The 15,913-nt window shown below is 33.2% G+C and overlaps 1 protein-coding gene across 6 annotated transcripts in view; it reads left to right on the top strand.

The window, feature by feature from the left end:
• USP25 (ubiquitin specific peptidase 25) overlaps positions 1 to 15,913 on the top strand; it is a 181,415-nt gene that overhangs the window by 24,130 nt on the left and 141,372 nt on the right. For all 6 annotated transcript variants that reach the window (XM_089910380.1, XM_089910381.1, XM_089910378.1 and 3 more), the window contains one exon: positions 10,774 to 10,897. In XM_089910380.1, the coding sequence (XP_089766506.1) occupies positions 10,774 to 10,897 (124 nt within the window). The remainder of the gene's footprint in view (positions 1 to 10,773; positions 10,898 to 15,913) is intronic.

Below are 15,913 nucleotides of genomic sequence, written 5' to 3'. Positions count from 1 at the left end.
TTTAACAGAATTTTCCTTCCCTTAACTCCAACCCCTGTCCAGAATAAAGATCTTGGAAAAAGGCTTACTACAACATAACAAAATAAATAAATACACATACATACATATGGAAAATTTTACACGGGACTCTAATTTTTCTTTATAATGTGAATAATTTATGCTTATATAGTTGAGTTTTGAAAAATATGTTCATTTATCTCTGTCTCATTATGGTGTAATAACAGCATTATATAAAATGTAGGTATTTCTGTGCATTCTGGATTTGAGAAGTTTGATTACTAACTTGTACTTAAAGAGAATTTTTGATTTTGTTTTATAGACTTTCTCAAAGTTAGGAAACAACCAGGAAGATCCCATTCACATAGATGTTTATAACTATTGATTGACATTAAATGCTATTTAATGTTCATTGATAAAATATTTTAATTTCAAAATTTCAAGGTAATCTTAGTGTTTTTGCTCCAAAAATGGTCTTATGTCAGCCAAAGCTAGGATACTCCTATCTCACACATGTAATAGGTGATGGGAGAAGCTTTATGTATGTAAGACAGACTCAGTTGCTGTGTCCAAGTTCAAGACAAAGTGTGGTTTGGCCCCTATCTACATCTCTACCTTCATTTTCTACTGTTTTCCTCCTCTCACTTTACGCTGTGATAATGCAGAATAGATCGGAAGTTCTCATTCACCCAGTGCTATTTAATTTCTTCTGTCTTTACACTTGTTGTTCCTTCTGTCTGGAATCCCCTCCAGCCTTTATCCCTAGCCTAATTTCTTCTGATGTTATAAGACATAGCTTAAGAGCTGCTGGCTCTAGAATGTTTCCTCTAGCCCCTAGAGTGAACCAAGGGCTTTTCTGACACCCAGAGCATACTTCTGTCTTAATGAGTACTGTGCTATTTTGAAATTATTTGCTGTGCCTTTCTTGCTTACCAAACTAAACTAAACTTAAAAGAGACCATTGGTAGTCCCACCATTATAATAGGATGTTATTGTTTCTCAAAAAGTGTTTGTTGAGTTGTTTTTGATAATATGTGTAAAAAAGCTGTTTTGAAACCAATGAAAGTTCTCTTGAACAGGGTTGAGAAGCTTGTTATAAGAAGTTGGAAAAAAGAGAAGTGGTATAAATAGAGGAGGAATTAGTATGTGAGAATAACATATCTTTCAAGGTTCTGAGACTTGGGAGGAAAATGAAATTAGGTAGAAAAAGGAAAAAAAGATTTTGACTGAAGACACCTGGTTAAAATGAAGAAGACAAAACTGAGTAAACATGGTTCAGTGTTCTAGTTGAAAGGATGGAAAGATTTTAGAATGATAGCTGTGAACTCAATATAGATGGTAGACTTTGAGACGTGGGACAGCATATATAGATTTGCAGGGGAGAATTAGGATTATAAGACTGTCATTAAAGATGATGTCTTATTTGCTGTGTGAAAATTAGAAAATATTGTTTAAGTCACATATTAACACCTGTTCAAGACTTTTGACAAGGAATAGTGAAAATGTTATGGACAAAAAGAGAGATTTGAATAGGTGCTCTTAGGGAGGAAGCAGCCTGATTTCAGAAAGCATGTGTCCCATTTGTTGATAATTGAAAAAAGTTTTTTGTGTGTAGCTCTCGGAAAATATGCACTAAGTACTTTCATATTCCACTTGAAAGAAATGGTAGAGAGATGGAGTTTCTGGTTTCATCTTACTGATTATCTTATTGAGCAAATTGCTCGTTGTTGTGGTTTCTTTATTGATAAAATGAGCTGTCCTAACCAGGATGCTAATTCATATTTAATAATTGAATAATTTGGATAGTGCATTCATAAAGTTGGTTTGAGATTATTGAGAAAAAAACTTGTAGAAATATAGTGGGGTGATTGTATTATAATAGTATTAATATTAAACAGAAAAATATAGCTGATGAGGTGACAATAGTTATTTTCTATTTAACAGATTTGTACCACCTTTCATAAAGTTCTAAGAAGTACAGCTGCCTTTAGGAAATAGTCTTTGTTCAGCATTTAAATTTAGTAGTGTCATAATAATACTACAAGTGTTATGACACTTGTATAATACCAAGTGTTACAAGGTTTAAAACTGAGAAAGTAAGTAGATGTCATGCATTCAGCAGATTCTTTAAATTACTATGCTGTAATTGCTGAGTAGAAATGAAATCTCTGTGTATTTTTAATTCTTGGATGGGGTGGTAAAACGTGGGAAGGATAGGAAATAATTATAAATGAATATATATATTCAAACGCAGGCCTCGTGGGGAATACTCTGTAAGTGCTGAAGGAGTGTGGAGTATTAGAGTGATCAGAGTGTGAGGAAGTTTTCAAGGGATTGTTCTAGATATAAAACCCTTTTTGAGCATTTTCTCAATTTTATGTGAAATGCACTGTTACTTGAAAATTGACCATAGTCGAACTTAATTCTTGCAAATATGGTAAGGGTTTTTATTTTTTCAATTTCTTCTTCTTTTTTTTTTTTAAGTATAAAGTCTGTTACAACCAGGCTAAAGCATAAACAAAGCCTTGCTAACTTTAAGTGTGTCATCTGTTGTAGTGCTGACAAAACATCTATATTTTGAGATAAAAGTCTCTAATGCTAAATATATAATGGTTCTTTATTGTTATAAGCTAGAATATAGCTTATAACTGAAGGTCTCTTTTAGAAGATCTAAAAATACATGTTTTTTTGATGACTAGAAAAATTTAGCTTTCAAACTAATATCCCATAGAAGCCACTTTTGGGGTTGCTGGGAAATTTTCATATACCCAAGTATATCAGAAGAGAAAGCAAATTATATCATTTGATTAGGAGAGCATATATTTGTGAACTTTAATATTGAAGGAGTAATTACATTTTCAATTGTTGGCCTTCTCAGTGTATTTTTACCTTTCATTTTTGAGAGGAAAAAGGAAACATTTCAAGGAAAGCTTGTACTCTGCATAGTAAGGAATTAAGAAGTATTGCTTTGGTAACATTCCATACTGTAATATAACACTCTGTTGAATTCTGGGAAAAGACCCAAACCATTTTGTAGTACTGTTAGCAAAAATTTGAGGCACCTTTTAAAATTACTTACATCTCCTGTCTAGATTGGATATTGTGAATTGTCAAATGAGTGCCTCCTACCTCTCGCTTAAATGAGAAATAAAATTACTGTGTTAGGAGTTTTGAAGTTAAAAATGCAAAGGGAACTAGGAAACAATGCAAGATATAGAGATATCATAGGTGTATTTAATAATCAGAGAAGAGATTGTGTGAAGTCTTTGTGTCATGGCAAACTCTGTCATAGACATGACCATATAAGGCTTTTGCCCAATTTGAAATCAAATAATAATATTCTTTCTTTCATGATCATTAAATTCTTTTGAACTTTTTTAAAACGGGAAAAAAATGGTATATACCCGCCAGAACGAGATGTGCTACAATTGAGCAATCAAAGTATGGATCAAAAGATAAGAGGGATTTGGGTAGGTAATTTTAACACAGAAAATAATGCCGCATATTGGCTTAAGTTTTAGAGAAACTAGTATAACACATTGGAGTGAGTGTTAAGTGGTAGACTCTTCACAAATTTAGAATCACTGTATTTTTTTTTTTTTAAGACACACTGTATTTTTTTTTTTTATCCTCCTAAAGAACTTGAATTATTTGGTAAGGATTGCATAGAAAGTGAGAAAAATGTTGAAGTTCTGTCCTAGAACTCTAATCTTGGTCATATTGCTTGGCTAGCCTAAAAGTGATTTAAAGCACAAATGATAAATAGATCCCAGTCTAGTGCTCTCACCCCTGCTGAGGGCAAATCACTTATGTTAAACAGTTTAGGATTTTATTAATTGAATACTGATATTTTTCCCATTCACCAAATTTGTTAAACAAGCATCTGCAGATAGAAAAAAAAAATTAGTGGAATGGAAGTTAAATCTCTTTCTGTAGAGATTTCTAATGCATAAAACTATTTTGATGATTCACCAAAAGTCAATGTTAAGCTTAAAAATGAGATGCTACAATGGTATGAAAATTACTTGTAACTGATTGGATGCATTTAGACTTACATTCTATATTAGACATACACTGTAGAGTTACTTGTATAACTTTATGAATTTTCTTTAACTTTAGGACAGAATGATAGCCATGGGCCTTTGCACTTTTTGTTGACTAATATAGAATGTTAACTTTTAATTTTTTTCCAAGTTGGAAAACACAGTAAAACAGATGACAAAAATCAAGAATGGCTCCTTTATTATTACTTTCCTTACTTAGTAATGCTGCCATTATAAATTTAGCAGCTGTTATTAAAAACAGAGCAAGACCATTTAGAGCTGAGCTGTTCAATACAGTTGCCAATAGTTACATGTGGAGACTTAACTTTAAACATAAAATTAAGTAATACTGAAACTCAGTTTTTTCCATTGCCATAGATACATTTAAAATGGTCAATAGTAGTCATATGTGACTAGTGGCTACCTTATTGGACAGTACGGATAATAGTACATTTCCATCATCACAGAAAGTTCTATTGGACGTCACTGTTTTGGAGAATGTGAGTTTAGCAATGAGAGGATTGGAAAAGTAGGAACATCTTAAGAGAACTGACTGACGGCAGGGGAGAATGGGAGAGTGGTATGAGCAACACAATTTACATTGCTTTTGTCTTCTTGATTTTAAGTATTCTTTTAACATGATACTTTATTATGCTACTTGTCCTTTTACTAGAAAAAATTTTGGATAAGGTATATATTCTCAAGTATTCTAACTAGTGCCACTGTGGAGATGACTCATTAATTTTTATTTCTATTCCATAGTCTAGATATTAACCTTTATTTGCTTAACAAATATTTATTGATTGTCTAATATGTGTCAGGCTTTTAGGCCATTAAAAAATCAAAAAGTGTCTCTGTTTACATAGGGGGAAGACAGTAAACAATAAATAAGTATTGTCAGATAATAGTAAGTTCATGAAGAACAATAGAGCAGGGTAGAGGGACAGAGGCCGACAGGGATGAGGTTGTAGTTCAGACATGGGGTATGCTATTTTAGATGGAAGGTTGGTTGGGAAATGTCTCATTTATACAGAGACCTGATGAAGTGAAGGTGTGAACCTCAAGGATGTCTTAGGGAGGTGTGCCCCAGGCTGGGGTCTTGAGGTAGGAGTATGTTTTTGGCTCAGGAGGTGAATGGTGAGGACAACAACCGTGGTTGAAGCAGAGTGAGAGTGAGAATGGTATTTTTCTCATTTCCAGTCGGCTGACCATCTCTTTCTTCATATTTGCTTTTTACTCTTAAGGGTATCCCTGTCCTTTTGGTGGGCCAGAGATTTTTTCTGCTCTGGTACCTACTCTTATTACAACTCTTCTCAAACTCTTGTTCAGCACTTTTAACTCCTCTAACTCCCAAAACAGTTATTTCTACTCATATCACTCCCCTGCCTAGAAATCTTTGCTGGTGGTAAATATAAGCTTGGCTTATTAAAAATAAAAACGTGTTTCCCCTAGGTTTAGCCTTATGTAGGTAAGGAAAATAATGAAAGAACTATTTTTTCCTAAAATAAAAATCTTTGCATATATTCAATTGATTATGGGCTAAATTGGCTCTTGTGAACTAACTTGGAAGCCTCATGTCATTTTATATACCATTTTCATGAGAAAAAATGAGTGATAAACAATTCATACATTTGAAGTCTAATTTATTGTTAAGTTGATGACTTTCTGTGTTTTGGAGTTAGCAGAGAAATGTTTGGTAGTTGGTGTGTAAGTTTTTGGAGAGTGGAAGATTTATTGGGGTGGATGTTATGTTTTGGTATATATATTTCTGACTTTACAGGAAAAAATGTTTTATTTTGGTCTATCTTGAAATGTTGTAGATTACTGTTCATAGGCTTTTGTAACGTGATTTTCTGCAGTGTTATTCAGCTGACACTAACACACTTGTGCCCTTGAATTCTGTTCACACTAATGCTAATACTAATACTGGAGGGAGGATTGGTTCAAACAAAGTTTGGTGTTTTACCAAGGTCCTCCCTTGGCATTGACAGAAAAATATTCATAGTACTTTGGTATTTGGATGGAATTTTTACAAAGGCTAAGTTTTTATAGTTGACTTTTGCCAATTAGAAATTGTTTACTGCTAAGCTTATTCTCTGTTACTTTTTGAATAAACACATAAGAAAATCACAGAGGGCTATTTTTCATTGTGAAATTGATAGTTTATTACATATTTTACAGAAATCATTCTATTAAACTCCAGAAAAATAAATTTAGGATTAACCATTCTATTAAAATAAAGTTTTATTTTCTTAATATCTGTTCTTAAAATCATATGTATTTGGTATGTGAGTAGATGATAATAATTCAAGATTTCTGTATTGTTCTAAAATGACCTACGGAAAGAAGAAGCTTTATGAAGTAATGGGAACATCATGGAGAAAATTATTGTAATTATAGTGAAACTACAAATAATAAATAAACCTTCTCCATCACTTAAAGGAACAAGTCCCAGCTTTTCAGTTAAGAACTGATAGTCTGTGGTCAGCTAACCTTTCTAGCGCTAAAGACTATAATTGCTTGTTTCTTCCTCTGCTCATACTTATAATACTTCTGACACCAGATATGTGAGTTTTTTCCCCCCACACACGACCAATTCTCCAACACCAGCTGGGTGTTCTACAATTCTGATACCATCTACCTGGAGTTAGCATCAAACCCCACAGGCTAAATGCTCAGTCCCATAAGATTGCCCCTACCTTAGACACCAATCACAAGTAGTGGGTCCCCAGGTTACCCACATTCTGTCTGACTTGGCTACAACAAATTGGGTTTCTCAAGACCCCCTCAAGTTTGATCATTTGCTATAATGGCTCATAACTCAGGGAAACACTTACTTTTACTGGTTTATTATATAATAAAGGCTATGATAAAGTATGTACAGCCAGATGGAGAGGTATATAGAGCAAGGTCTGGAAGGGTCCCAAGCCAGGAGTTTCTGTTATGTGGAGTTGGGGTGCACCACCCTCCTAACATGTGGATATGTTCACCAACCTGGAAGCTCCCCAAACCTTGTATTTTAGGGATTTTTATGGAGGTTTCATCAGGTAGGCCTGATTGATTATTAACTTAATCTCCAGTCCTTATGTCTCCCTGGAGGATGGGAGGTAGGGCTCAAAGTTCCAAGCTTCTCATCATGGCTTAGTCTTTCTGATGACCAGTGGCCCATCCTGAAGCTATTTAGGAACCCCAGAGTCAGCTCCTTAGAGCAAAATATGTTCCTGTCAAGCTAGGATATGCCAAGTGATATAGGAACTCTCTGTCAGGAACTGTGTCAGAGACCAAATATTAGAACAAAAGATGCTCCTAGTGTCTTATCTTGCTCTTTGAATGGATTGTTTATCCATGCATGATTTAATAACACAGCGCATTGGTAATTTGGAAGAGGTTTTCTTCCAAATGTTGGAAGAAAGTCTACATTATAAAACAAATAGAAATTGTTAATATCACTCGATTTCGCCAGAAAAGCCTTTTAAGTATTGGGAAGATGTCAAGCTCATAGTGGTAGAAACAAGTTTTCTGAAGTTTCAGTTTTTGCTTGAAAATTCCATGCTAATCATTGGCAACAAATACTCTTCATTTGTTCTTCAAGTGACAGGCTCACTTTATTTTTCAGAAAATGTCTGCCAAATACTGATGTCTGAATAATCATAGTTTGTAGTTTGTCAGTTGTTCTTTCAAGTAAAAATAGTGCTCCATGAAAAAAAATCAGTTCAGCTTGCAACTCAAGCAGTGTTCTAGTGTTTTTCTTTACCAACAGAATACTTTGGATATACAGCAGAAGTACTATGCATACTTTCTATTTTGTCACATAGAATTAAAAGAACATGTAAAACAATGTTTGAGATTTAATAAAATTAGTTTCCTCATTTTATCAAGAATTTAAGAGAGACTGGCTTTTTTTTTTTTTTTTTTGAATAATGGGTGTGCATAGTTGTAATATAATTAACTTGATGCTACTGCCTTGATTTGTGCTAAGATGCTGTGGTTTTATGCACTGTTGTTTTGCATAATCACTGCAAATGTGACCCCAGTAGGAAAGGCAAATAACATCTTAGTATTATTATGAGAGTATTTTTTATTTAAGGAACCCCTTCCTTCATAGGGTCATTGGGGATCCCAAGGATCCATGGATTACACTTGGATACTGCTAGTATGGAGGAAAGACCACTGGACTTAATAATTTGAAGACTTAAAGTTGAAGCCTGTGTATCATTCTTTATTCTTATACTATTAGACTTCATTTCTTGCAACTTCATTATCTCATTTATGAAATAGGGTTAAAAGCATCTTGCCTAGTTTTTTGCTTTTGTGTTGCTTGAGTTACGATTGCTAAATTGTGAAAAGTTCTAAGTATAACTTGTTGCCATTTCTAGGTGAGTTCTGCTCTAGCCAGTTTGGTTTACTTGTCAGTCATGAAACAGTAAACACTCTAGATAGTTCCAAAGAAGAAATTTAATACAGGGAACTAGGTTCTTTAAAAAATCAGTGGAAGCAATGGAGGAAGGATCTCTAGCTCAGCTTTCTGAAATGACTCCTAGATTCTTGCAGGACTGGCCAGCCAGGGAAGCCATTCCGTCTGCCACAGTCAGGAAGATAGTGAATCAGGAGACTGCCTTTGGGACTACAGGGTTCAAGAGCGTACATAGCTCTATAGCTACTGCCCAGGGAACAAGCAGCCCGGATTAGGTAACTGCCACTGAGCTGTGCCTGGGCATTGGAGTGCAGAGTCTGGTTACCACTTCTACTCTATCTCTTGACATACCTGAAGCTGTAAATTGGATACTGGATTGCTACTGTGGAACAGCCCACATTTCTTCAGTCATGCTGGAGAAAAACAGCCAAAAGCAGCAGGATAGTGGCTTCCCCCCTCAAGTCTGCCTTCCAAATCTCATGCTGTTGCATCCGATTGGTGGAACCTAAATTTTATCCAGAACCATAACTGCAGGTGAATCAGGAAAATAGGTTTTAATCTTTTCAGCTTCTGTAGTTGTAGAAGGCACACAAGGAGGATGAGAGATTGGAGTCTGAGGGCTAATTGATCGTGTCCCCAAAACGGCTTCTTTGTGATTTTCAGGTTATTTTCTTTACTTCCATTATTCTCTCTTTACTCACCCAAGTTCTAGTCATTATTTAATGATCATGATAGTTCTCATTTTTATGAGGCCACTTCATGCCTCTCCAGTCCTAGCTTCTTTATCAATATTTCAGCTGGACTGAATGACTACACCCAGGTGATATCCATCTACAGCTGTGGTTTGGTGGACTCGGAATTTGTAAACCAGAATTAGGAAACCTTTGGCCTGCTGACGTACGTATGCATGCTCCATCATTTCACTTGCTCTATAACTCTGTTCCACATTTTACTTGACTGAGTTTTTTGGACCTTATTTACTACATTTTTGTGAGGTTTTGTTATACTCTCTAAGAACATTAAAAAAATCTTCTGTGGCCAACTGTTGTTTTTAATATTCTCATAAGCTGCTGTTTGGAGAAAAAAGTGTATATAACGATAGAAGTAGACTTTTGAAACTATCAATATACTTTATTTTTTATTAAGTGCAAAATATTTTTTTTCTAGTAGTTATATATAACCCTGTAGCCAGATGGTAAAATGAAGACACTTTATCTCCCATCCCCAACCCTTTTGTTTGTTTCTCTCTTATAATATTCTAAGATTACAAAGAAAAAAATTAATTTTAACATGTCTCGAATACAAATAAACAAAGTGATTATAAAACTTGTCCAGGATACCAACCAGCATAATCCCAACTATGCAAAGATAAGGTAGTAACAGCTATACTTCTTTCTCTTTCTCATCCCATTATTTTGTAATATCCTACTTAGTAACATGTTATGGTCTATCATTGTTTAAATGATAATAGGAGTATAATTGACATCTTTTGAGGTAAGGAAATAAATCGATGTATATTGGGAAATTGGATTAAAAATCAGTTTTTTTGAATGTGGTAATAGTTGTAGACTTTATTCTTTGGAAGAAGAACACTTACAGCATCTAGACTACTTTATTTTATTCTAACAAAAGAAAACCTGTCATTTACTTGCATATTTTTCTTTTTTGTGAAATGAAAACTTTTTTTTTAATTAAAAGGAGTGCATAGAACATTAAATAGAAAGTGAAGGATCCTTATACTTCCTTCTCCCCATAACCCTCCTCATCAAAATTAACCACTGTTAACAGCTTCATACATTCATCCAGACTTTAAAAGTGTATATAAACATAGATATATATGGTCAATTAGTTTCTGAAACATAGCTTTTGAGAGCTCATTTAATTATTATACTTTAATAAATGTCTAGGTAGTATAGCCGACTGTAATGTTTGTGTATTTGGGTTGACTTCAGAAAGCATAAATATAAATGTTTAATTATGTTGGCTTCAGTTTTTGTTGTTAAAGAACCTGTTTTTAGCAGTCTTTCTGCTTATTAGCTTTTAATCAGAGACTTCATAGTAAATATTGAGATTCCTCTGTAATGAAAAATATTTATACTCTTAATTGCTTTAGGTATATTTTATAGAGAAGAACATTAAATTTCGAAGTATAACCAATTTAAAAAGTGTTTGCATTCTCTTCAGAGAGGCTCTTATACAGAATTAAGTTGGTGCTGACTTTGATTGGAAAGGGTATATTGGGTATAAAATCTCCATTATAAGAATTACCTTTCATTTTGTTTGACTTTTAATTTTGAGAAAGATAGTTTTGCTTTTCAGATGTGATTGATCTCACTGGAGATGATAAAGATGATCTTCAGAGAGCAATTGCCTTGAGTTTGGCGGAATCAAACAGGGCATTCAGGGAGACTGGAATAACTGATGAGGAGCAAGCCATTAGCAGGTAAAAATATAATTTGTATAAAGTAGATATAAATACTATTTATAATAGAAATAATAATTGACTTTAATTTGAAGAGGCACAAAGATATACTTTGCAATTCTAAATAAACTATTAATAAACTTAGTATTGTTTTTATATTTTATGTAACCCAGATTTTCTTATTCTAGATCCAATTGCATTTGAAACTTAGATTGTTTTTAGGATTTTGGAGTGGCATTGTGGGGCATTAAATTTAGGTATATATTTTAATATTTCTTTGATTTTTTTCTTTCTTCCCCTAATTCCTTTTGGATACATTGTCCAATTCAATTTATAGTCATTTATGGCCAGGGTCAACAAACTTTTTTCTGTAACGTGCCAGTGGTAAATACTTTAGGCTTTGTCAGCCATCTGGTTTCTGTTGCAGTTGCTCAACTCAAGTGTTGTAGTGTAAAAGCAGCCATCGATAATGCATAATTTAATGAGTGTGGCTGTGTTCCAGTAAATCTCGATTTACAAAAACAGAGGGCCAGCTGGATTTGGCCCATGGGCCATAGTTTGCCAACTTCTGATCTATAATATGATAGTATATTTATAGGTGTTTTGTTTTTTTTTTTTAAGAAATAAGATTCCAAGATGTGTGATGGAATGCTTTTTTTTTTTTTTTTTTGTGGTACGCGGGCCTCTCACTGTTGTGGCCTCTCCCGTTGCGGGGCACAGGCTCCGGACGCGCAGGCTCAGCGGCCATGGCTCACGGGCCCAGCCGCTCTGCGGCATGTGGGATCTTCGCAGACCGGGGCACGAATCTGCGTCCCCTGCATCGGCAGGCAGACTCTCAACCACTGCGCCACCAGGGAAGCCCTGGAATGCATATTTTGATTTAATTACCAAAACTTTTTAGTTTGAAAAAATTTGATCCACCAAAGGATTAAATAAGTTTGATTTAAAAAATAAAACTTTAAATTATAACTAAACATAATCTTCTAAACAACTCTTTGGACCCAATGGTAAGTTTATCTTACTGAAGAAGAAATTTGTCTTTTAAGAGGTTAAATGATTTTCCAAAGGTACACAGCTAAGATGGGTCTTATGACTCCAATGTTCTTTTCCCCTGTTAACAGAGTTGTTTGGTAGCAGAATGTACCAGCTTTCTTAGATAATTTCCCTTGGCACAATATTAATAGTACATTTCTTTCTGAGTAATCTGAGATTACCGTAGGAGATGCCTCAAAATGCTATGTTTAGCAAAGGCACATAATTTTTTGTAGTAATACTTTTTAATGTCTTTGTTACTTTGGAAACTGCTTTGTATAATAAGATATCAAGATGGCAAGCCTTAATTAAAATTCATTATCCTCTTTAGTTGTGGCTAATATCATTTAATACCAGTAATTTTAAATGAAAACCAAAAGTACATGTGCTAGTTTTAGACATTTTATTTAGGCTTATTTTTTGAAGGATTTGGAGAAATTATAAAGTTAGATTTTGTCTTATAAAAATGAATTGGAATGAAATACTTGTCTTGAATAATTATAAAATTTGAAAATACTTAAGCTTTATGAGAAATATTTTAAACATGAAATACAGCAGTTGCAATTCATATTTAAGGGGAATGATAATCTAGTATGTGAAAAAGATTATAAAATAGAATATATACTATGATACAAATATTTTTAAATGTATATATATTGTTATATATATTAATTTATATTAGTACATAAATAGAAAAAAGTCTGGAGGATTATATACCAAGTAGTGTCAGTAGTTTTGTACCCTGTGTTTTCTAATTAAAATAACATAATTAGATAATCAGTAAAAATAAATAAAAGTTAAGAAATTTAGATTATTCCTAATCTCTATTACAATATATGTTATATATTCTTTCAGATACTAATTTTTGTCCAAATGGAAAAAAAACTCTTTAAGTTAATGCCCTTTTTTTCCCTTGATCTTTTAATTTTAGTATACTCTTAAAATAATAAATACTTTGCAAGTATTTTTATTGTAGATAGCATTGCAGAGAATTGGTATAGTGTAATATAACAAAATTTTATGTAAAATTATACTCAGAAGTAAAAAAAAAATAATTTACTGTTGCAAAATGTAATATTTTCCTTGATATGCATAGATTTTATAATATATAGTTAACAAAAAAAGTTAACTGCAACATTCAGTAAATAAGCACATTTATAAATCATATTATATTAGAAATAAGGGAATATGAGAATTCTAGTTAAGCATTTGACAAATATAACATTGCAGTGAGTTTTATTAAGGCTTAGACTCTAAATTCAAAAGGGAAAATGGTGAATTTTTTAAGGAAAACATTTATATATTATGCTTAAAAGTAAATTTATTTTTTCATTACCTAGTAAGTTCAGATGACAAAATCTTGCCAAGTAAAATCCTAGAATCATTTGACTATGGTTGTATTTCAGTATACATACTTTAATATGAATTCACACATTTGGAATACTGCATTATTGTGTACAACTAGATGAGATAAAACCTTTTTACATCTTACAGTCTTGTGTTCAGGCACCCATAAATTTCATGGTAAAATTTCTTAAGTCGAACATTTTACAAGTGTACTTCTTAATATAATTACTTCTTAATGTCAGGATTGGATGCATTTATTATAATTATCTTAGTTATCAGTGCACAGACAGGGAACAAGTAGAGTATGGATAGTAGAAATTTGTTAATAAACTGCATTGTGGCTAGTTTGTGTCTAGCATATTTGTTGTGAAAATGGCTTGCCTCATGAGATGACTTTGAATAAGTTGGGTAGAAGGTAGGGCTAGGTTCTAGTTAAAATTGTTACAAAGAGCACACCTTCAACAGTTTCAGGAAACATGGTAGATTAAAACAGATATTCTAGTGGAAACAACCAGAATGTGTTGTTTCTGTTGGATGTAAAATATTTTAAGATCTCTTGAAAGTATTATAGAATTGTTAAGATAGTAAGGGCTATAATCAGACTAAATCAAAGTGAAAGGTGGAACCCAAAGAAGGAAGTTCGGAATGCTGAAAGTCACTTTTTGACATGATGACATTTGCTTGTGTGTATAAATTTGAATTTCAGTTTTGATATCCTTGTTGAATGTGGGAAAAAGAAGTTAAAGGCCATTGTCTGTATTAGGTGGGAAGTTTTAATAAGAAATCATTCCCCTCGTAAAGTTATGTCAATGGATGACATATTCACAAATAAGGGTAAATCAGAACTATCCCCCCCTCTGAAACCCCTATAATACTACAAAGACAGTTGCCTTAGCTATGAGGAGTGTTGTTGGAGGGGATGAGATTTGCTCCTGAGAAGTTGTACCATGGTTGTACAGCTGAAATTTGTGTCACTTTAATGATTCAATAAATCTCTACTTGAAAAAGTACTGTGAAAATATCTTCTAGAAATGAAAATAAGAATTACTAAATTAAAAAAAAAGGAAAAGAAAAAACAGAACACAGGTTTAATAGCAGATTAGAAATAGCTGAAGAATGTATTAGTAGACTAAGCTATATGAGAAGAAATTATCCAGTGTGTAACAGATAGCTAAAAAGTTAAATAATATGGAGAAAGGTTGAATGACACGGAGAATAAAATGAGTAGGTCTAACATACATTAATTGGTGTTACAGAAGAAGAGGAGGGAGTGAGTCAGAGGCAAAATTTAAAGTGATAATCACAGAACTTTTTAGAAGTGAAGAGATAACTTGTAATTTCATGAGCCAACAAATCCCAATCAGAAAAATGAAAAGAAACCCACACATAAATTCATTACAGTGACACTCCAGAATACTTAAGACTGGGAAAATCTTAAAATTACTCAGAGGAAAAAGGTAGAATTATCCTAAAAATAGTACCAGTGAAAGTGACAAATGACACAAATTTACATAGCAGTTAGACACATGAAAATAAGTTCGACAAGTTAAAAGTGGACAAGTTGCCATGTTGGGTATGATGATAGATTATAGCAGTGGTGGTAATCTTTGTGGTGCAAGTTTGATGAGTCACCTCATTGGAGAACAGCCACCACTGTATATCCAACATAATGGCTAAAATTAAAAAGACTGACAATATCAAATGTTGGCAAGCATGTAGAGCGATTGGAAGTGTCATATATTGTTCATAAGAATGTATAATGGTACAGCCACTTTGGAAAACTGGATATTTCTAGTGTATTTCAACATATATTATGCTAAGACTTAGCATAGTCCACGTTTCCACTTCTAGGTATAGACCCTTGAGAAAGAAGCACATAGTACCTTTATTGATAATAACTAAAAACTGTAAACAACGAAATATCTGTAAGAGCAGAATAGTTAACAGTGGTTGTATATTCACACCGTGGAATACTAAGCAATGTAATGGAAAACATTTTCCTGGTAATTTAAAAAATGTGGAGGAATCCACAAAGTTAACATGTTGAGTGAAAGAAACTTGACACAAAAGAGTAACTGCTGTGTGATTCCATTTATGTGATGTTTAAGGACAAGCAGAACTAGTTTATTGTGGTAGAAGTCAGATTGGTGATTATCTGAGAATTAGAGAGATACTATTGATTGGGAAAGGGCATGACAGAATTTTGGGGAATAATAGAAATTTTCTATATTTTGGTCTGGGTGGTGGTTACATGCGGGGTGGTATTCATTGGTAAAAATTTCACTGAACTATACATTTAAGGTTTGTGTTTCTTATATGTAAATCACCTCAATAAAATACTCTTACCAAGAAAAGATGTATTTAGCCGTGTTGGTTGATAATCAGTATACAAAAGGTTATGTTTTTATGTATAAGAAAGAATGATAAGGAGAAAATTTTAAAAGCTACCATTTATAACACATAAAACTATTAAAGACCAGGAAGAAATCTAATAAGTGTGCAAGAACTTCTAAGAAGAAAATTATTAAATAACACTGAGACATATTGATAAATATGGAAGTAATTGGAAATGTATTCTGTTTCACAAATTGGAAGACTGAATACTGTAAAACTGGTCAGTTCTCCTTAATTAACTTATGGGTTTAGTGTGATCACAAT

Source organism: Delphinapterus leucas, chromosome 4 (genome assembly GCF_059928025.1).
Source record: "Delphinapterus leucas isolate spDelLeu-1000000601 "Yukka" chromosome 4, BTC_Dleu_Yukka2, whole genome shotgun sequence".
Lineage (NCBI taxonomy): Eukaryota > Metazoa > Chordata > Mammalia > Artiodactyla > Monodontidae > Delphinapterus > Delphinapterus leucas.
This window is presented reverse-complemented; position numbering and strand designations above follow the sequence as displayed.